Genomic DNA, 23,917 nt, shown 5'->3' with positions numbered 1-23,917 from the left:
AATCTGTGCCTGATCGGCCTCCTGACTGCAGTGCTGGATCAGGATTTGAAAGGCTTCTTAGAAAAATGGCTCGTACAAGAACTGGATCTGACCGGTGCGGCAGGCCCACTTCGAATTGAGAGGGCACATCATATGGGGGCCTGGACTGATCAAAATAAGAAATTAAGGGCAGTGATATTTCGCCTCCTAAATTACACCCATAAATAACTTATTTTACATGCACTCTGCACAGGCAAAACCTTGTCTTACAAATCTCAGGACTAATCCCACCAGGATTATGACCATGCGGAAGGACTTTGTGCCACTCTGCACGCTGTTGGCTACGCAAAAGATTCCATTTGCCTTGATTTATCCGGCGAAGTTATGCCTTAACCATTGAGACCAAACTCACTATTTCACGAAACTTCAGAACACTGTGTTTTGTGCAAAAACATGATATCTACAAGAATCAGACTGAGCCTGGAGCGGTAGACTGACTTTCTGAGAGTTGTCTTCTTATACAGTTATGGCTTTCCTTAAGCTTTGCACTGTGGAATATTGGCCTCTCTTGGGGTCTTGAATGTCTACTAGCCCTCCTGGGGGTACAATGAATGTTATTAACGGTTCTGATATTTTGTTTGGTATGACTGTGGGGGTGTCAGGCGGTGGGGGAATCTGATATAGTTTCAATGGTGTGAGTGTAGGTATGTTTGGTTAGTTTCACATTTATGCTGTTCCTTGCCCTGGGGGGTGGGAGGTTATTTGGGTCTGATACAGGGATGGGGGTTATGGTATGGAGTCATAGGACCTTTTAGTAGCTAGTCATGAAGGAGGATGGGACGTTGGTTGATGTCATGTGGGGATTAGGGGGGGCCTGGGTGAAATGGGGTACATAGGGTTTCCCCTAACTGGATTTAGGCTGGTTGGTGGTGTAGGGTTGGGGGAGCATCGGGGGGGGGGGGTAGTTTAGAGCTGTGGGGATTTGGGGGAAGCAGCATGAAGCAATATATTCTATGATTCAGCAACTAACAAACTTTCACATTCATTCTATTGGAGATAGTGACTGAGACGGGGGTCGGAGGCTGGGCCGACTCCTGTCTGTTTTGGTGATTATGCTATTACTTCTCTACTGGAGGGACTGGTTTGGATACTGGATGGCCCTTAGGGTTTTCTCATGGAATGTAGGGGGTATATCCTCCCCAGTGAAGAGAACTAAAATCTTACAATTTCTCCATAGACAGAAAGCTTACATTGTGATGTTGCAGGAGACGCACCAGTCGGCCCTGGGACAAAGCAAATTACAGAGGTTGTGGGTGGGAGACTACATCGAATCCCTGGCCTCTCATAGAAAAGCAGGGGTCCTTATATTATTCCATAAAAGTTTAATGGTTGCAAAGCTCCATATAACCACAGATTCTATTGGGAGGCATGTCATAGCTAGAGTCAAAAATCAATGGCTTAGAACTGGTATTGTGTAAACTTTGCGGCCCAAACATGTACGATAAGAGGTTCTTTCAACTTATTCTTTCATCTCTGCTGGAGACGGATGCCTGTCTGATCCTAGTTGGGGGTGGGGGAGACTTTAATAGGGTGGCGGACCCAACTTTTGACAGGTCCACTGCCCACAGTGTGGACACTCGGGATGTTACCAAAGGAATACTACTTTTATGTGAGACCCTGCAGTTATTGGATGTTTGGAGGGTTTTACATCCCCTTAATAGGGACTATACCCATTGTTCTAGGGCTCATAACACCCACTCCCGAATTGATTATATACTTTGCTAAGATGGTCTGTTTTTTAAGGTGGTGGATGTGGGAATTGGACCCATGGTAGTTTACAACCATGCGCCAGTTTGGCTGGCTCTAGAGCTTCAGTTGGCTCCTGCGGCTGCACCCCTGTGGCATTTCCCGTTTAACTTATATAGGGATCCAAAATTTTTAGAGTACATTCAAGCTCGATGGTCTTTATATAAGGACTGTAATACACAACATCGTCAAGAACCTACTCTCTTCTGAGAAACTGCAAAGGTAGTGCTCAGGAGGGACATAATTGCATACTCCAGCAATAAAAAAACAGGCGAGTGGTAGGGCCATCATGACTTTGGGGTGACAGTTGATAGCGGCACACAGCGCATAGTGCTTCACTCATGGCAGTTAATAAGAACAATTGCTGGCTCTACAGATAGAAATTAATGAGCTGCTACATGCAAGGGCCTGAAAGTCTATAAAATATTATCAGTATCGGCTATATCTTCATGGGGATAAAGAAGGGAAGTTGCTCTTGAGATTGGGGGTGGTGGTGGTGGAGGTCAGCCCACCGTGTCCAGAAACTGCATACAGCTCGGGGCACCCTTACTAGACAGGATGATGAGATATGTAGTCTTTTTCGGGAATATTTTTGTTTTCAAGTTTTTAGAGATCTGGAATGAACTTCCTCACTCCATTAGGCCAGCTGCAATTATTTTGTAAATTCCTGAAAACTTTGTTGTTCTCACAATTTTTAAATGGTTTAATTACAGCCTCAATGAAATGATGAGAATATAGTTATTTTTCTTATGCTATTCTTATGTACTTTAGTTTTTAATTAGTTCTTTCTTCTCTTATATTTTCTGCTATATACTCTAGTCTTAATTATATGTGAACCAAGTCGAGCTCCACTGGGAGATGACCCGGTATATAAACTAAAGATTAGATTAGAATATTATACCAAATTGTACTCAGCGGAAAACAGGATGGACAGTGACGTCTATTTGTCTAGTTTAGATCTTCCAAGGCTTAGGAAGGATAAGCGGTGGCTTCTCAATGTTCCTATCTAGGAGGAGGAGCTGATGGGGCCATACAGCATAGCCTATTGTCTAAGACTCCCAGCATTGATGGGTACCGCACTGAATTCTATAGGCCCCTTGTGGCAATGTTTAATTCTCAAATTCAAGGGGGTCATTGACCTTTTCCTTATGTCAGGCACAGATAATGGTGTTTCCGAAACCTGGAAGGGACCCCACTATGGTGGAATCATATCATCTGATTTCTCTATTATGTTATAAGGCAAAATTGCTAGCTAAAATCCTTCTACTAGGTTGGCTCAAAGACTGCCCCAATTGGTGTTGCCCACTCAAGCCAGTTTTGTGCAGGGCAGGACAGAAGTCAAAAATGTACATGGGTCTTGGTCTCCTTGGACTGGGTCCATCGCCAGCAGATGCCTTCTCCGATTATCAGCTTCAATGCAGAGAAGGCGTTTGATAGGGTCCACTGGGAGTTTTTGTTTGGAGTAATGGACACATATAAGTTGGGGGATTTCTTTAGTGTGGCAGTGAGGACCTTGTATCATGATCCCTGGGCAAGAATAGGGGTTAATAGGGTTCAATCAGAATTTTTTCCCTTACATCAGGGTACCAGGTAGGGATGTCCCTTGTCGCCCTTGTTTTTTACATTACATTACATTAGTGATTTCTATTCCGCCTGTGCCTTACGGTTCTAGGCGGATTACAAATTATAAGAGATCTGGACATTACCGAGAGAATTTCGTAACAAAGATTATCTAGAGAATTACATAACAGTGATACAGGGTACTTTACATGGTGTGGTAGAGGATTCAATAATAAGAATTACATAGCAGAGAATCATATGATAACAGTTATAACAGAATCAAGTGATAACAGGGTACAGTGGAGAATATCAGTATATACGGGTTACAGACGAGAAGTTACCTAACAATGACGTAAGAAGTTTGTTGGATAGTGAGGTAGATGCTTATTTAGGAATAAGAATATTTTTGGAAGGAAAGGTTCTAGAGTTGACTAATGTGTTATTCAAGAGAGGGAGAGCTTGTGCGAAAGGGGAGGAGATTAGTTAGTAGAGACGTGTTTTTTGAATAGAAATGTTTTGATTTCTTTTCGAAACACTTTGATGTCTGTTGTGTTGATCATTAGTTTGGTGATGGTGGGGTCAATTTTCGCTGCCTGTGTCGCTAGAAGGCTGTCGTATAGTTTGTTACGTCGGATACCATTATGAGGGGGGAAGGTGAATAGGTTTTGAGTTCTCCTTGATCTGGATGAGTGGTAGCGGTATAGGCGGTTGTTTAGGTAACAGGGGGCAGTTCCATGGGTTGCTTTAAATAGCAGACAATAGAACTTGAATTGAGTTCTTGCTTTTATCGGCAGCCAGTGTGAGTCTACATAGGCGGGGGTGATGTGGTCAAATTTGCTGAGACAGTAGATGAGTCTGATGGCTGTGTTCTGAACGGTCTGTAGTTTTTTTATCATGTTGTTTGGGCATGGTAGGTAGAGGCTGTTGCAGTAATCCAAGGTACTGAGTGTGAGGGATTGTACAATGATCTTGTAGTGTTCTTTGGTAAAGAACTTTCTTATTTTTCTTAGGTTTTGCATGGTGAAGAATGCCTTCTGTATGACTTTGTGTATCTGTGTCTGCATAGTGCAGCGTCTGTCTAATTGTATTCCTAGAATTTTGAGAGTGCTCTGTATAGGATATTTGATTGCGTTTACTTCCAGTTCTGTTAGTGATGGCTTTTGTTCCTTCTCTAGTAGTAGGAATTTGGTTTTCTCCGCATTCAGTTTCAGCTTATGGTTCATCATCCATTTTTCTACAGTTTCCAGTGTTGTTTTCAGGCGTCTTGGATGTCAAATGGGAGAATGATTGTTATGTCATCTGCGTAGCTGAAAGAAGTTATATTTAGGGCGTCTAGGGCAGTGCCTAAGGAAGCTATGAAGAGGTTGAATAGTATGGGCGATAGTGGGGATCCTTGTGGTACTCCGCAGGGGTTTGTCCAGGGGTCAGATAAAATATCTTTTGACTTAACTCTATATGATCTTGTTTGAAGGAAGCCTTGGAATCAGTTGTGAACTTTACCAGTTATTCCTATGGCATCTAGTGTCTGAAGAAGTATTAGATGATCTACTAAGTCAAATGCTGCTGAAAGGTCCAGTTGGATGATTAGTAACTTGTTTCCTTTGCTGAGGTGCTGTCGGGCGTTATCTAGTAAGGATACCAGTAATGTTTCTGTGCTGTGATTAGCTCTGAAACCAGATTGAGTTGGATGCAGAATGTGGTGGTCTTCTAGGTAGTTGGATAGATATTGTGCTACTAGAGCCTCTATGAGTTTGATGTATAGTGGGATAGACGCGATTGGTCTATAATTTGTTGGGTTGTCTATTGGGCCTTTTAGTATGGGGGTGATTATGATTTCGCAAAGTTCCGGAGGGAACTGACCTTCCCTGAGGGTGGTTTGCAACCATAGCGTGAGACAAGCTATGAATTTAGTGGATGCTGTAGCTAGTAGGTAAGGAGGACAGTTGTTCAAATCACAGGAGGATTTGCTGTATTTTTTGTACAACCGGTCCAGGTCTGACCATTGTGTCGTTGGGAAGTTGGTCCAGGTCCTATCTGCCGAGATGGCTTCGTCTTTTGTGGGTTTTATTAGTATCTCTTCTATGGTATTTTGAGAGTTGTTGAATGTGGCTCTGATTGTGATGATTTTATTTTTGAAGTGGTCCGATAGTTTTTTGCCCTCACCTTAGATCCCTTAATTAGTGAAATCTGACATTGCCAGGGTTCCGATTGGGGAACACACCTTTAAGATAGCAGCTTTTGTGGACGATATTCTGGTCCATATCACCCAGCCACGCCGGTCTTTGCTTACTCTTCTAGAAAGCTTCCAAGAATAAGGAGATTTCTCAGGCTTCAAGCTTAATAAGTATAAATCAGAGGCCCTAGCGACCAATCCTAGTCTGCAGGACCAATGAGGAGACAATTTTCCACTAAGGTGGGTGGATGACCAGTTTAAATACCTGGGTATATATTTAACTTCACATCCTCATCGCCTTTATACTGTCAATATATCACAGATCTTACACACACTAGGCAACGCTGGATGGTTGGAGGACTCTGCCCTTGTCATTAGGGGCCGTATAGCATTATTCTGTATGATTTTGTTTCCTAAATTGCTCTTCTTGTTTCAAATGGTGCCCTTATGGTTGCAGTCCCATGATTGGAAAACCCTGTGCCTTTATATCTCGCCTGCGTGCGCTCACAAAATGGCCATCCGCCAGGATTTGGCTTGCCCGAAATGTCGCTACCGCACTGCCACCTTGGGACATATTCTATATTCCTACCCAATTATAATTTGTTTTTGGAAGAGGATGTTGCAACATGTTTCTGATTTTTGGCGGGTGCGATGTACCCTATCTCCTTTGATTTTGTTTTCCAGGTGCCCAGTCATCACTCCAGTACCTAAAGGTTTACGAGATTTCTATAAAATCGCATTTCTTTTGGGGGTTAAATCTATTTTGCTACTTTGGCTAAACCCAGAAGCTCCTTCGCTGTTTCAGTGGAGGGCTTTGCTCATCTATTATTTACAATTGGAAAGATTGCGCATTCAGGGAGAAGACTGTAAACTATGTGAGAACCACTTTGGAATTCCTTGACACTTACTGCTAGAAGTCGACTGTTGAATTTGTGAATGTCCTATTTGGAGCTGAAATTAGCATAGTGCTGTATATATTGTTGTTGCTTTTCTGGTATTTATATGTATTGCTGGGGAGGATGGGGGGGGAGAACATGTTGAAATTGTTTGCTCAATGGTTTGTACTTTTCTTGCTCTTGCATTGTCTTGTGGCAGTAGATTGTTGGTAAATTGTCTCCTTTTCATTGTGCATTTGAGTGATAAAATATATTTGGAAAAAAACCCAAACCTCTGTTCCTTTGAAGTGGATACATGTCTTAATGGCGATAATGGACACCTATAATGTGAGACAATGTCATGAGTTGATGAACGCACATGTGCATCTGCATCGGTGGCTCCCAGTGTTGCACTTCAGCATTGTGCACCAATAGACAGCGGTGATGTACCTCAGCCTCATGCATTAACGATGGACACATTTGACGAGCACTGATGATGTACGTCAATAATGAATGCCCATGACAGGCGCTGACGTCATATGTCAATATAATTGGTGCACAATGCTTGAACTGAGCAGTGACTTGGAATGTCAAGGTAGAAATTTGCACTGCATGTGCCTCCAGCAGCCTAGCTAGTTTTCTGCAACAATTCTCTTAACTGATTGTGCAGTGATGATGCCGGTACTGATACTTGCAAAGGTGCCATGGGTGTGGGCTGCGTTGAGTGTTGGAACATTTTTGACTCCAAGTCTCAATATATTGGTGTTTAAGTGCTTTGATGATGACGACTGTGTAGATGCAGACCTAGTGGGAGAAATGTTTATGCTTTTTTTCTAGGTTCCCCGGGGCAGCCAGCACCAGAGAATCATGTTTGACGCTGTGCACTGGCAGCTGAATTTTCAGACATTATTGATGTCCATGAAGTTAACCCCCCCCCAAGTTTCTCATATCTCAACTTTTTGGCTTTAAGCTACCTCTTCTGCAACTTGGAACAGGGAGCGTGCAAGGAATGCCCTTGTGATCAGGACCTGGGCATTGGACACATCAGTTATGTGGGTCTGTACCTGAAATGGTCCTTTGACACTGAGTGCACCGTTTGAACCAGCTTAAAGCCTTGAACATGGATGGGAAAACCACCGAAGTGAAGTCAAAAGACTGAACAGTTAGAAGGAGGCTGAATAAAAGATATACTGAAAAAGGGTGATGCTCCCCCTTTAGAAAAGGCTGAAAAAGGACCAAAAGGCCTAAAAATAAAAGTTAGTCAAAAATTCAAAATTTTGGTATCAAACAAAAGTAAGAAGATAAAAAATTATGACTAGAAGACAAGGCAACATACGCATTAAATATGGTGTATAAAAAAGGCACACTTAGAGAAACTAAGAACTTGCTTTCCACGAGCTGGCAGAGGCGGGAAAACACTTGCGCATGCACAGTATGGGTAGTTTGAGATTTTTTCATTTTAAAAGTGACAGTTCACTTTTGGACTTTCTGTACCAGGCTCTGTGGATGATGCCACCCACACGTCAGAATATGCTGCCTTCTTGTTCTCGGATAAGAAAAGCAGTGGCTGACAGAACTTAAAGGACATGGCTCAGGAAGAGTACAGAGGAAGAGGTCCTGTGACATGTGAGTTGTACAAAGTATGCTTCAGCTACCCATGCACTAAATCAGTGCATATCAATCTTTCTGTGGCTGTGACCCAATGATACAGCCAAATCAAACTCTGAGAAGCAGAATAATGATACACCTATGGACAGTCCAACCAGGTTGTGACCCCATTTGGGGTTCTGACCCACAGTTTGGGAAGCACTGCCCTACATGTTTCTTAATTCCTACATTCTGGGGTTCATGTGGTATCCAGGAAGGTGAAGTACATGTGCAATTACATATGTAATCAGAAAGGAGCTCCTGCATATTTAAGAGTCACCACAGGTATCTTGTTACCACATGGTGCCTGCTTGAACCTCTGCATCATGCAGTGACGGCTTTCTCATTGTACACTTAATTAGATCTGAAGACTCACTGACTGTAAACCTCTATCTACAATCATAGAGCCTTCTGGTGAAATCTTTTCCGACAGAACAGACTACTTCTACATATGATCAGACAAATTGAGAAAATTAAATATTACTCCCTCAACATCCTGGACACATAGGGCTATGGACCCAGTGTTTTGATACAACAAAGATATCGCCAACTCTTGCAGATTCAGGTATCAACAACCTGGTTTCCCTGATGGGACAGCTCTCAGAAGGGCAGGAAGCAAATTTTCAATAGGGTGCTATGAGGATCGGTGTCCTAGTTTTTGAGTTTTAGCAACATCTTTGGGACAAGATGGACTACAGAATTAGCACAGAGAAAACCCTTTCCTTCTCTGAAACTAGTTTTTCAGAGTCCCAAAGGAGAGAAACAGTTCTACTATGGGTGTCTCTGAATTACAGAAGATCTTCTCCTGCAGTTTTTGACTCAAATCTGTCTGCTAAAAATGTCTTTTTTCTGCCAGACACAACTCAAAGTCATTCCATGTGAGATGACCCAGCTCTACATCTTGAGTTTCCTAGCAAAGGAGCTGAATTCCCAATCCTCCTTGCTTATTATAAAACACCCATCCAAAAAAGACAATTTTGTTGGACAACTCATTTCTAAAAGCTCTTACAGCATTCTATATTGCCCTCAACTCAAGAAAATGTGGCAACATTTTTCCTGAGCAAACCCCACGTGAAGAGCCCGTCTATCTGGGATCCTCAGCCCAATTTGAGCATATCCACTGTTACAATTTGAGATGAAGCATCCAACAGCATAGGAAGTTCCTTAGCTGTTGGGCGACTTCAGCAATGTCTCATAAGCTCCAAGTTATACAGGTTCCTCTCATGTTGAGAAATGCCGGAGAATAACATGCTGTTGATGCCATGAGGCCCAACATTCAACATATTCCATGCTGATTTCTGATGACTCTTATTTCTTCCACAACAGATATTAAAGTGGAAATATTTTCCTGTGGGAGTAAGGATTTTGCATGAGCTGTGACTAAAAATGCTTCAGTTGAGATGACAGGTTTTCCAGAACAGATATTCAGATACTAGTTATGTCTGCCTGGATCCAGTCAAAATCCCATCCCAAATTATAACTGGAAAGATATTTGGGAATTTTAGGCCTCTCTGCTGCTGCTGTCAAAAATGAAGAGACAAAACAGTAGTGCTGCTATGCCACTAGGTGCATTTCCTAGGATGCTTGCCTCCCCCCCCTTTTCTTTTTTTACAAACACTAAAAGTTAGTCACAATGAAAGTGAATGACAGCAGTAAAATTTAAAAGATGTGTCTTATGTACTAACACTGGTGCAGGTTACAGACATACAAAACAGAAGTAAAATATTTGATGAAAAACCCTAAATCAATGATATCTGAACAGCAACATTTATGAAAAGAAACCTGTATTTACACAGGGTAAAACCATAAAATGAAACCATGGAAAATGAGTTGAGTAATTTGAAGGAATTCCAATGCCATCTTCAGCACTCCAGGAAGCTCTTTAGCCTGAAAACACTTTGCTGGCCTAGAGCTGCATCAGATGGCATCAGCCACTTGTGAAGACCTTTATGCTGTTCACCCTCAGAAATCATTAAAATCATAAGCAAGATACCACTGGAACAATAAGCACTTAACATGAAAGCAAACTCCTAAGGATATAATTTTCTTTGACTAGATCTGCTTATAAAAAATGGAAATCTTTAAAACAATTTTTATTCTAAGTCAGAAATCAAAATATCTAACAGTTAAGATCCTTTTTTTAAAACTTAGCTCTACACATACCAAAATGCTGTAAGGGTCTGGAAGTTGATAGTCTCTAATACATGCTCGGGTGCATTGAGTTCTAGCAGTAGCATAATGAAAATGCGATGATAAGGTAGCTGCTGGAATTCGCTTTGCCGTACATCATGGTCCTGCAGGAGGACCCCAACAACAATCCCAAGAACCTGTCATCAAGAAGTCAAATAAAATACATTGAGACAAAGGCCAGAAATTGACTCTATATTCACCACAATCCCAATAACCTAGTGGGAAGATTCAGAAATAAGTTAATATATAGAAATAAAAAAACAAAGAAAATAAGAAGATGCTTTTTTTTTTTTTACTGCACTTAGGTAAGAGGTTTTGATTAACTTTCATAGGTTACTTTTGGAAGATAATCAGCAAATATATTAAGTCCGATAAAACAGTATCATCGTATTTCTTTTGTTTTATTTCTATTACCTTTAAAAGTGGACTAACATGGCTACCACAACATTTTACTCAAAATAAGCTAAGGAATTTCATCCATATTCTCATGCCTTATGATTCTAAGAGCTATTCATATGGATCACCTGCTGGAGTAATGTGAAAAGACAAAACACAAACCTGAGCTTATCTCTATGCAACTCAAAACTGTTCTGTAATTGTCAAAGTTATTTCTGTGTGAAAACCAGTGCTTTACCAGCAGCAAAGGACTTTTATAAAACGTTCTATCCTATGTGCCAGTAAAGTTATACATATACAGCCTTAGGTACCTATCTTTTTCCCAGTTTGGTACTTTGGTATTCCCAAAGTTAGAGTTGGTGAGGGTTTAGCACTTATGGTCATAATTTTGAAAATATTCATGTATTTTTTGAATATTAATTTTTATTGAAATAAGTACAAGCAAACAAAGCTCTTAAGCAAATATCACATACATACATATCACAAACCTGACCAACTCTAATACAACACAATTCTATAGATAATGAATAGATTCCCCCCCAGTGAGAGAGCATGAAATCATCCAAAATAAATCCCTAGCTTCTGAAAGAAACCCTCATATGCTACGAGAATAGGTAACATAGTAAATGACAGCAGATAAAGACCTGAATGGTTCACCCAGTCCACCCTATAAATACATGCATTACAATTTCATGATTAAATTATCTTTTTTCGTCGTTTCTTCTGGGCCGCAGACCTTAGAAGTCTACCTGATACTGTCCTTATTACTCGAGTTGCTGTTGAAGCTCACTCGAGCCTATCTAAACCATCTCTTTTATTGTATTCAGACCGTGAAAGTTTGCCCACTCATATTCTAGTTAAAGATCCTGTGTGTTCATCCCACACTTTTTGAATTCCGTTACCATTTTCTTCTCTATCTCCTCCCTTGGGAGAGCATTCCAAGCATCCAAAACCCTCTCTGTGAAAAAGATTTCCTAACATTGTTCCTAAGTCTATCACCCCTCAACCTCAATTTATGCTCTTCAGTTTTACCAATTCCCTTCTCTGGAAAAGATTTAGTCCTATATTAATACCTTTCAAATATTTAAATGCCTGTATTATATTGCCCCGTCCCTCCTATCCTCCAAAGTATACATGTTGCGGTCCTCTAGTCTCTTCTTGTACTTCTTTTGGCTTAAATCCCCTACCATTTTTGTTGCTTTCCTCTGGACTGCTTCAAGTATATTTGTGGCCAGATACGGCCTCCAAAACTGAATACAATACTTCAAGTAGGGCCTTACCAACGAACTGTACAGGGGGGCATCAACACCTCCTTTCTTTTGCTGGTTATGCCTCTCTATACAGCCTAGCATCCTCCTGGCTACAGCCACCACCTTCTCACACTGCTTTGTCGCATTCACATCCTCAGAAACTAGCACCCCAAGGTCCCTCTCCCCATCCGTGCATATCAGCCTCTCTCCTCCCAGAACATACATCTCTCTCGGATTTCTGCTCCCCAAATACATCACTCTGCACTTCTTTGTATTGAATTTTAGTTGCCAGACATCAGACCATTCTTCCAACTCTTGCATATCCTTTTTTTATTTTTCCTACTCCCTCCAGGGTGTCCACTCTGTTATCAATCTTGGAATCATCCTCAATAAGGCAAACCTTTCCTTCTAACCCATCGGCAATATCACTCACAAACATATTGAACAGAATCAGTCCCAACACCGATCTTTGAGGTATTCCACTACTCACCTTTCCTCCCTCTGAGCAAATTCGGACAGACCCTCTGATGTCTGTCCGTCAACCAGTTTCTAATCCAGTTCACTAGTATGGGCCCTAATGTCAGCTGGTCAAATTTGTTAAAGAGCATCCTACGAGGAACTGTGTTAAAGGCTTTGCTGAAATCTAAGTAAATTATATCTAGCGAACTTCCTTGATCTAATTCTTTGGTCACCCAAAGAATTAAATTGGATTTGTTTGCCACGATTTACCTCTAGTAAAGCCCTGTAGTTTCTGATTTGTAATCCATTAGATTCTAGGAATTTCACTATCCTCTCCTTTAGCAATGCTTCCATTATTTTTCCAATAACTGAAGTGAGGCTTATCGGTCTGTAGCTTCCCGCTTCATCTCTGTGACTACTTTTGCGAAGACGAACCGCATCTGCTCTTCTCCAATCCCACGGAACCTTTCTGATCTCTAAGGATTTATTGAACAAAAAATCTTAAGTGGAGCCACTAGAACCTCTCTAAGCTCCTTCAATATCCTGAGATGGATCCCATCCAGTGCCATGGCTTTGTCCACCTTCAATTTTCAAGTTGTTCATAAACACTTTCTTCCGTGAACGGCGCAGTATCCACTTCATTCTCACTAATAATTTTGCCTGCCAATCGTGGCCCTTTTCTAGGATTTTCTTCCTTGAACACAGAGCAGAAATTTCTTTAGCATGTTTGCTTTTACCTCATTACTCTCCACATAGCAGTTCATAGCATCTTTCAGTCTCACAATACCATTTTTCATCTTCCTTCTTTCACTAATATACCTGAAAAAATGTTTGTCTCCCTTTTTTATATTTCTAGCCATTTGCTCTTCTACCTGCGCTTTCACCAGACGTATCTCTCTTTTGCCTTCTTTCATTTCCATCTATTATTCCATTTTGAGCTCCTCTTCTTATTTTTATATTTCATGACCGCCAACTCTTTTGCCTTTATTTTCTCCGTCACAAGTTTGGAGAACCATATCGGTTTCCTTTGTCTCTTGTTTTTATTTATTTTCCTCACATAAGGGTCAGTAGCCATTTTTATTGCTTGGATCACTCTTTTTCCACTTCCTTTATGTCCTCCTATCCTATTAATTCTTTTTTCAGATACTTCTCCATTTTACTAAAGTCCACAAGTTTGAAATCCAGGACTATGGGGTTTTGTGTGGCTGCCCTCTGCTTTGTTATAGAAACATAGAAATATGATGGTAGATAAAGGCCAAATGGCCCAGTCTGCCCATCCACAGTAACCATTATCTCTTCCTCTCTCTAGAGATCCCAAGTGACTATCCCAGGCTTTCTTGAAATAAGACACAGTTTGTCTCCACCACCTCTACTGGGAGACTGTTCCACAAATCTACCACCCTTTCTGTAAAAAAGTATTTCCTTAGATCACCTCTTAACTTCATCCTATGCCCTCTCATTCTAGAGCTTCCTTTCAAATAAAAGAGACTCAACTCATGCGCATTTATGCCATGTAGGTATTTAAACGTCTCTTATCATATCTCCCCTCTCCCACTTTTCCTCCAAAGTATACAGATTGAGATCTTTAAGTCTGTCCCCATATGCTTTATGACTAAGACCACACACCATCATATCTCCCCTCTCCCACATTTCCTCCAAAGTATACAGATTGAGATCTTTAAGTCTGTCCCCATATGCTTTATGACTAAGACCACACACCATTTTAGTAGGCTTCCTCTGAACCAATTCCATCCTTTTTATATCTTTTTGAAGGTGCAGCCTCCAGAATTGTACACAATATTCTAAATGAGGTTTCTCCAGAGTCTTATACAGGGGCAACAATACCTCCTTTTTCCTACTGGCCATATTTCTCCCTATGCACCCTAGCATCCTTCCAGCTTTTGCCATCACATTTTCAACTGGTTTGTCCACCTTAAGAACATCACATACAATCACACCCAAGTCCCGCTCTTCTGTCGTGCACTTAAGTTCTTCACCCCCTAAACTGTACCGTTCCTTCAGATTTTTGCAGCCCAAATGCATGACCTTGCATTTATTAGCATTAAATTTTAGCTGTCAAATTTCAGACTATTCTTCAAGCTTCACCAGGTCTTTCTTCATGTTGTTCACACCATCCTGGGTGTCTACTCCATTGCAGATTTTGGTATAATCTGCAAAGAGGCAAATCTTACCCGACAGCCCTGCAACAATATCGTTTATAAAAATGTTAAAAAGAACAAGTCCAAGAACATAATCTTGAAGTACATCACTGGTAACATCCCTTTCCTCAAAGCGATCTCCATTGACCACTACCCTCTGTCGCCTTCCACTCAACCAATTCTTGACCCAGCTCATCACTTAGGGACCCATCCTGAGGGCACTCAGTTTATTTATTAGATATCTGCGTGGAATACTGTCAAAGGCTTTGCTAAAATCTAAATATACCACATATAGCGCACTCCTTCTATCCAATTCTCTGGTCACCCGGTCAAAGAAATTTATTAGATTTGTCTGACAAGACCTATCTCTAGTGAATCCATGTTGCCTCCGGTCCTGTAATCCACAGGATTCCAGAAACTTCACAATTCTCTGTTTTAAAAGCGTTTCCATTAATTTGCTTACCACAGAAGTCAGACTTACTGGCCTGTATTTCCCTACTTCTTCCTTACTTCCACTTTTGTGGAGAGGGACCACATCCACCCTTCTCTAGTCCTCCGGTATCACTCCCAACTCTTGAGACTCATTGAAAAGGTCAGTCAGCAACTTCCCTAAGTTCCTTCAGTACCTTTGGATGTACACCATCTAGCCCTATCACGTTGTCTACTTTTATTTTAGCTAGCTCCTCATGAACACAACCCTCTGAAAATCGATCATGGTCGACCACTCCTCCATCCCTATTCATGTTTGTCTTCTGTGGTCCTGCTCCCGGCGCTTCAGCCGTTAACACAGAATAGAAATATTTGTTAAGCAATTCAGCCTTTTCTTTATCAGCGTCTACATATTTCTCCCCTTCACCATTGAGTCTCACAATGCCACTTTTGCATTTCTTCCTATCACTGATATATCTAAAAAAAAGTCTTGCCTCCCCGTTTTACTGTGTCAGCTATTTTTTTTTCCATTTGTATCTTTGCTTTCCTGACTACATGACCAGCCTCTCTTAACTTTTCCAGATATTTTTGCCTGTCTTCCTCTTTCTGTGATCTTTTGTAGTTTATGAAAGATAACCTCTTATTCCTTACCTTCTCAGCTACTACTAATCAGGTGGGCACTCACTCAGGCATTAGAAGAACTTCCCCCATTTGTGAACACCAGATTCAGTATTGGTTTTTCCCTTGTCAGTTCTGTCACCATTTGTCTGAGAAGAGCCCCTTGAAGGACATCCACTACCTCACTTCGAACTTTTCACCCCCACAAGGACAACCAGAAATTGCAACCTCTTTGCCTACCCGAAGATCATAGGTTGCAAATACAGAACCTTTCTGGATAGAACTTCTAAGTTTCAAGCTGCCAGACAGCAAACCTGGCTAGGCAACTTCACCGACAAAACCAGGCAGATCTATGGCGCCTTTCGGAAAGAAATCAAGACCGCTCTATTCAATAGATTTATTTCCCAGCCAGACAACGTCCCCCCATCTTAAACCTTTCTCTTTACATTGATACTACACTCTTCACAAATGTATTCTGTTCTTCTCTTGACTATTCAGTGTCTTCCTCACCACCTGTATTCTATAATTCGCTGACCATCCAGCTCCTTTGATGTAAAATGCTTAAGATTATACTGTAACTTATTTGTAACCTGTAAACACAGATTACTCAGTGACTTCCTACCTGTTCTCACCTTATAATTCGCTGATTGTACAGCTCTCTTTCACTGTAAACTGCCTAGAAGTCGCAAGATTATGGTGGTATAGAAAAAATAAAGTTTATTATTATTATTCTACTTCTTTCTGATGCTGCAGACAGAACTTTACCATCTGCATCAGGCAGGCTGAAATTACCACCAACAGTACCTCTCCTTTCTTCCGCAGCTATTGGATATATACAACAAGATCTTTATTAGTTTGCTGTGCTTGAGTCAGAGGTCTGTAGACAACATCCATGCAGATCAAAGTTCCATTTTCTTTTTTCAAAGCTATTCATATTGCTTCTTTTTTCCAGGTCCCCTGCATTTCAATCACTTGGATATCGGTCTTTACATAGAAAGCTACTCCTCCACTCTTTTGACCATCTCTGTCCTTCCAAAAAAGATTATAGCCCAGTATGTTTGCCTCCCATCCATGGGAATCACTGAATAATGTCTAGGTGATTGCCACAATATCCAGGTCTATCTCTAACATCAGGGCTTGAAGAACATATATCTTTTCTATTTTAATAATTGTTTACTCAGGTACTTTAATTAGATTGTGAGCCTTTGGGATAGATAAGGAAGTTCTAAGTACCTGTATTTTATTGCAAACTGCTTAGATCTGTAATATGCTTAAGCGGTATATCAAATGTTAATAAAACATAAAACATTAATATGATTTTTGTTGCCTAAGAGCGTCTGTTGTCATTGCTTTCCAGCTACTTATCTGTGGCAATTTCATTTTTTGTCCAGTTTTTTTGTTTGGTTTCACTTCCTGTTGCCTTGCTAAGTGTATTGTTAATATGTGCAGGACTGGATTAATGAATAGGCCCAGGAGGCAATTGCCTAGGGTCCGAACTTACCGGGGGGGGGGGGGAGGGGGGCTGCTGAAGAAAGAAGTAGCATGAAGATGACTCATTTTTTTTTTTTTCAAACGGCGACGGTCCTCTGGGAAAGATCGGCAACATGGGCCCCCCTGGTATCGGCAGCAACCATTCTGTTGCAAGTGGTGCTCATCCCAAAGCTTCCCCTCTGAATCAGCTTCCTGCTTGCGCCTGAGTGGTTCGCGTTAGAGGGCAGTTTTGGCCAAGCAGCAGCAATGCTTGCAACAGAATGGATGGTTGCCACCACTGCCGGGGGGGAGGGGGGTATGTTGCCAATCTTTCCCGGGGGAAGGGGGGCATGTTGCCAATCTTTCCCGGGGGCCCGTCCCCATTTGAAGAAAAAAAAAAAAATCAGGTGAGGGGAAGGGAGGGAGATGGGGCCCTGTCTCAGACAGGCAGAAGTTTGAATCTGGAGCCTAACGTGGATTGCAGAGGATACAATGAAGGGTATCAGGATCAAAAGAAGCCATATGAAACCAACTACCGGCTGCAGCAGCAATTTCAATGGCATGGTGGGGGAAGGTGGGGTGGTATAGGATGGTTAAAAGGAGCTGTGGGCAAAGTAGGAGCAGGAGCAGCGTAACCCCAGGACAGGGCAAAGACATTCCCCAACAGCCATGAGCAGGAGTTGGTGATCTCAGGTAAGTGGCAGCAAGCATATTTTTAACTTTCACATCAAAACAAAATCACAATCATTCCCAATGTGGGAATGAACAAATACCGCTTCCTAAGGCTATGAAAGCATTGCTCTGTAATGGGGTCAGGTTCCTAAAAGGGAGAGGGGGTGGTCAGAGGTTTGAAACTCCTAAAAGGTGGTGTCATGCAGCAAAAGAACCAAAAAGGATAAAAGCTTCAATTTGAATAAACATTTTGCAATGGTTGAAAGACATTGTGGTAGTCCTCTACTTTTGTTCTGTTTTTGATAGTAGTGTCATTATCATGGACTGCAGTTTGCAATGTAGAAAGTCATAGATTGAGGCTCCAAAAGGAGGGGAATCGATATGTCATGCACTGGGTTGGAGCTGGGAGAAAGAGAGAGACGGTGGCACTGGCAGTCAGTCGGGCAGATGATGGAAGTGGAGACTGGAGAAGGGGTCAGATGATGGAAGTGGGGAGAACTTGTGCCATCAGCGTCAGGCGCATATGGGAAAGCAGCAGTGGGTGAGGAGGTGAGGGGCTGGATGGAGATGGAGGAAAGAAGACAGAGTTAGTGAGATAGCGGAGGGGTGAAGGAAAGGGGTGGCAAGCTGTGAGTAGACACAGTGAAAAGAGGGAAACTGAGGACTGAATAGTAAGAAAGAATTTAATTTAGACGGAGACAGAAAATAGAGAAGGAAGACCAGAGAAGAAAAGGAAAAGGAAGAGAGAGGCAAGAGAGAGATGCCAGAGAAGAGACAGAGATATCAGATCTGAGTAGAGGAAATGAGAAGAGAGAGATGCTAAAAACCACAGGGGGTAGGGAAGTAGAGATGGAAGGAGAGAGATGCCAGACCATGAGGGGAACAGAAGGAAGATGATGGATGCCAGACCAAAGGGGGGGGGGGCAGGAGAGATGGCAGGGGGAGACAGACAGTTTCTGGAAGGGGCAGACAGTGGATGGAAGGAAGAGAATGACAAGAAGATGAAGAAAGCAGAAACCACATGACAAAGGTAGAAAAAAAAAAAGATATTTTTTATTTTATTGCTTTAGGATAAAGTAGTATTGTAGCTGTTTTGATAAATGGTTAGAAATAGGAATGGTGATCCTTTAATTGGACTAATTTTAATACATTTTTGACTAACATTCAAAAAACAGGTAAAGGGGGCGGGTTGTGGGTGGGGTGTGGGCAGGGCATGGGTGGTGCTTAGGAAGGGCAGGACTAGGGGGCCCTTTGTACTTGTGTATCTAGGGGCTCTTGAAGAATTAATCCTGCCCTGAATATGTGGGAGTGTGTGGCATAGTGGTTAGAGCTACAGCCTCAGCACCTTATGACCCTGGACAAGTCACTTAATCCCCCTATTGCCCCAGGTATATTAGATAGAATGTGAGCCCACCAGGACAGAAAGGGAGAAATATTTGAGAACCTGAATGTAAACCACTTAGACTATAAGTGGTACATAAATGCTAAACTAACTAAATATAGTGGTGTGCATTACTATCTGTAAAATAAGCCATATGCAATACTACGGTATGTCTTATAAAGTTCTGATAAACATTCAGTACATAAAATACAAGGCAAAGAAAAATAAACATCCCCACCCAATTCCCTCCCTCCTCTCCCCCCAAAAAAAACCATAACCATAATATTAAGCAAATAAGTATGCATTCCAACAGGACAGAGGACCCCACAAAATATAACAGACTATCAAAGTCTGACAGAAACATATACATACCCAAATCAGTAGAAGTAGCTAAATGATAACTAAATGGCAGCAATAACTTTGAATACAGATAATAGGGATCTCCCACCCAGGTCAGCACATTCTTTGTTCCAACTATTGCCACACCTCATCAAATTTTGTAGCCCTCCCTCTTAACATCCTAATCAATTTATCATATGTAATCATCTCCCGTTTAATCACTTCCCAGCCGTAGAATTGTGGACCCTCACCTGAACACCAGTGGCTTCCAATAGTAAGTCCTGAGGTAACAGCACGTTCAACAAGAACTCCTTTTGACCTCTCAACAGGCTATCGCCTATACCCAACCCTAAAAGACAGAGTCGGGGTTCCCAGAACCCCCCCCCCCCCGAAACATGAGATGTAAGAAATCTTTGTATAGCAGTCCAAAATCTCTGTACAAGACCACTGCATATGGCTGAAAGAATCAAAAACTCACCACACCCTCTCCAGCAGCTCCATGTAGGATGCTGCCCCATGCAGAACAGTTGCAAAGGACAAGTGTAGACCCAATGAACCACCTTATATTGTAACTGTTTATATTTAGTAACCCAAGAACATTTGTGTATATCAGTGTCCCAAACTCTTTAAAGCCATGGTACACTAAACTTAGGGCCACAGCTGGAGGGCATCCGAAGTGTGCGGACGTCGACACAATATCATGCACATGTGTGGCATCATCATTCTGACGTCTGCGGAGGCCCTCCAGACAGGGCCCTGAGCCTACAATTACTACGTTGGTCGGTGGTGCTGGAGGAGATGTGCAGAGAGGAGAGGCGCCTGTGCTGGCTGCCTACAGGACGTGCCTCTCGCTGCAATACACTGTTGTATATAAAGATATACATCCTCCCATTCGGGCTCTACCAACAGAATCTCCCATAAGGCATTCCAATGGGCTTCTTGGGCATATTATTTGCTTCCCTTCCTCCAACAATGATCGATATACCCTGGAAAGCAACTTCTATGAGCTTAGATCCCCAAAGAAACTTCTCAAGTGGTGTAGCAGAGTGGGATAAATTCTTAACCTGATTCCTGGAAATAAAATACCTCAGCTGAAAGAAGGCATAAAAGGGAATTTAAACCTTCACAATCTGTTCTAATTTACTTTTTGTGATCATTATTCCATCTTCCAACAAATGTTTAAACTTGTCCATCCTTGTTTTCTGCAGATGATTTCTCAGTAACTCCCATTCCAGTCTGGGAAAGGGGAATATGCTAAAAGCTTACTATTTGGAAAAACCTGATCTCCCATCCCCACCCTTTTCTTCTGCACCCCCTATTCTTTCAATAATGGACCAAAAAAAAGGATGTTCCCAATCTACACTAGATCTAGTTTTACTAGATATCTATTTTCAATAGAGATATCATAAGGACATCCCTTGGGTAACCATAGAGCGGACGATTTTGTATCCTTCGTACGAGGAGTGTGGTGATTAAATTTGCAGACAATACTAAGATATTCAGAGTAGTGAAGACACAGGAGGATTGCGAAGATCTGCAACGCGACATAAACATGCTTGAGAAATGGGCTGCGCACTCACACTAAAGATGGCACTATTTAAATCTATTTCATTTATGGTTGGGAATCATGTTACACAACTCTCCAATGTTTTACCCAACCTCCAAAATATCCAGCATTCCCCTCGGTAGAATTACAAATTGTTAAACATACTCTAATATATTTCAAATGTAACAAAATGTGGCCTCAGGTACACCTCCTCCACCCTTAGTAGTGTTCAATATCGGTGGGAATACCGGTGAGCCAATGAGGAATGAAAACACCGGTATTCCCACCGATATTGAACACTACTAAGGGTGGAGGAGGTGTACCTGAGGCCACATTTTGTTATATTTGAAATATATGAGAGTATGTTTAACAATTTGTAATTCTACGGAGGGGAATGCTGGATATTTTGGAGGTTGGGTAAAACATTGGAGAGTTGTATGATTCCCAACCATAAATGAAATAGATTTAAATAGTGCCATCTTTAGTGTGAGTGCACAGTGTTGAAATTTATGATGGCTGAAGACCACAGAGAATTTGAAGGTTATTCGGAAGAGCACTTCAGGAAGATTTTAATGAGACCGGCTCTTCTAGATGAGATTAAATCTACCCCAGTACAGTCCTCATGGAGTGAGCTAGAAAACACATTAAAGAGAGCGATTAGAGCGGAATTACACAGCAGCACCTTGGTTCAATATTTTAAAAAATTCATGATCCCCCGAGGGCTCCGTATCTTGAAGGAACCTAAGATGGTTACTACAGATATATCTTTCCAAGATAAATGGACTGCAATTCTTAACCGTTGTTCAAGAGATTTGATGATTTTATTAGTGGAAACAACATTGGCAACTGAAAAAGAACTATGCACGAAAGTTGGAATGGTGGAATTGACGCTAAAAGAACATATGGAACAGGATGATTATAAAAAACAGCGGGAGGAACTACAGAAAACCCTGACACAATTCAGGGAGGACATTAAACAAACTAAAATTAGGAAATTGAGGAGAGATGAGAGAGATTACCAGACTGATAAGGTTTATTCTTGGAATAAAACACCTGCACTGGGAGGATCAAGGAAAAAAGTAGCATTTGATAGCTCATCTGCCAACACAGATGGATATAGCGATGAGTCCACTAAACCAGTGGTTCCCAACCCTGTCCTGGAGGACCACCAGGCCAATCGGGTTTTCAGGCTAGCCCTAATGAATATGCATGGAATAGATTTGCATGCCTGCCACTTCCATTATATGCAAATCTCTCTCATGCATATTCATTAGGGCTAGCCTGAAAACCCGATTGGCCTGGTGGTCCTCCAGGACAGGGTTGGGAACCACTGCACTAAACCATCAGGGGACAGGGAAGATACATCCAGGAATATGCGAACGAGGGGGAGAGGTTGCCAACTACAGAGGGGCAGAGGCCAAACAGGGGTCCAAGGGAACATCAGGACCTGATCGAAACAGACTTATCAGTGATTAACCTCTCTTCTTATGTCCCGACGGATGACCAGTTAGCCCTACTTAAATTGGGTTTGGGTTTTGTGGTATCTTCGCCTACTGATTTTTTTAGATTAAAGATTGCTTTTTATAAATTCATCAGGAAGTTGCAACTAAAAATTTTCTTTTACCAGCCAACGGTTGAGTCCGAGGAGGAACATGAGGAAGAGAAACTTGACATTCTCCAGGACGAGATCCTGGATATGGAAGAAGATGGGGGGTCCATTTGCAAAGTTCCATCTAAATGGTGTCCCCCCCGGACCAATGAATCCGGTTATTCAAACCTTTATGGATTTGGTGTTGAGAGAAGTACAAATGATTGAAGAGGGTGAGACTCCAAAGACTATAAAGCCAATATCACACAGTCACAATATCAAGGCATGTTGGACCTAGCAAATAATAAGGACATTATGATAACTAAAGCAGATAAGGGGGGGGCGCGACGATTATTATAAACATGAAAGATTATGATCAAGAGGCATGAAGACAGTTACAGGATAGAGTGGCCTATGAACCACTGGTGAGCAACCCCATAGAAAGGTTACAACAGAAACATAGAAACATAGAAATAGACGGCAGATAAGGGCCACAGCCCATCTAGTCTGACCACCCTAATGGCCCTCCCCTACCTTTCTCTGTGAAAAGATCCCATGTGACGATCCCATTTGGCCCTCCCCTACCTTTCTCTGTGAAAAGATCCCACGTGACGATCCCATTTGGCACACTGCTGGCCTCAATAACCTGAAGTGGAAGACTATTCCAGCGATCAACCACCCTTTAATTTCCTGGTGTACCCGTGCAATGGGTAGATGACCACTATAAACAGGGGATGATCACAAAAAAAGAACGTGTGTTTCTTATTGAGAGAGATCCAAAAAAAACCCACTATTCGGTTTGTTCTGAAGGTACATAAAACCCTCTATAATCCACCCGGGAGGCCCATTGTAAATACTAGACAATCTATACTGGAACCCCTATCTAAATTCATTGATGTTTTTCTAAACAAGGTTAGGTTAAATCTTACTTGAAAGACACTTCGCATTTTTTGCATACATTACAATCAGTGGTGATTCCGGCCCAAGAATTATGGATGGCGACATTAGATGTCACATCTCTGTACACTCAAATACCACAGGACCTGGCTCTTGAGGTCATTCTCTCCACCCTTGACAATAGAACTATTCCCCAACGTATATCTACTGAGTTTCTCATGAAGTTGGACGAACTGGTCATTTGTGAAAATTATTTTCAATATCAAGGGGACTTTTTAAAACAAGTCCAGGGGGTGGCCATGGGGGCCACGTTGGCACCTTCGGTGGCCACCCTCTTTATGGCTAAATATGAGGAACAGCATGTATACACTGCAGAATACTTTGAAAAGGTATTATTATGGACCAGATTTTTGGATGACATTCTTTTTGTGGCAAGGCACCCATCACGAGGTGTTGGAATTTGTTGAATATCTAAATGCTAGA

At 41.8% G+C, this 23,917-nt stretch overlaps 1 protein-coding gene across 13 annotated transcripts in view; it reads right to left on the bottom strand.

Moving 5' to 3' along the window:
* The window catches only part of CNOT1 (CCR4-NOT transcription complex subunit 1), a 1,050,915-nt gene that overhangs the window by 85,315 nt on the left and 941,683 nt on the right, over positions 1-23,917 (bottom strand). For all 13 annotated transcript variants that reach the window (XM_033940598.1, XM_033940586.1, XM_033940591.1 and 10 more), the window contains one exon: positions 10,204-10,367. In XM_033940598.1, the coding sequence (XP_033796489.1) occupies positions 10,204-10,367 (164 nt within the window). The remainder of the gene's footprint in view (positions 1-10,203; positions 10,368-23,917) is intronic.

The sequence above is a fragment of the Geotrypetes seraphini genome, chromosome 4 (assembly GCF_902459505.1).
Source record: "Geotrypetes seraphini chromosome 4, aGeoSer1.1, whole genome shotgun sequence".
In the NCBI taxonomy this organism is placed as follows: domain Eukaryota; kingdom Metazoa; phylum Chordata; class Amphibia; order Gymnophiona; family Dermophiidae; genus Geotrypetes; species Geotrypetes seraphini.
The sequence above is the reverse complement of the archived record's forward strand: the minus strand, read 5'-3'. Positions and strand labels throughout refer to the sequence as shown.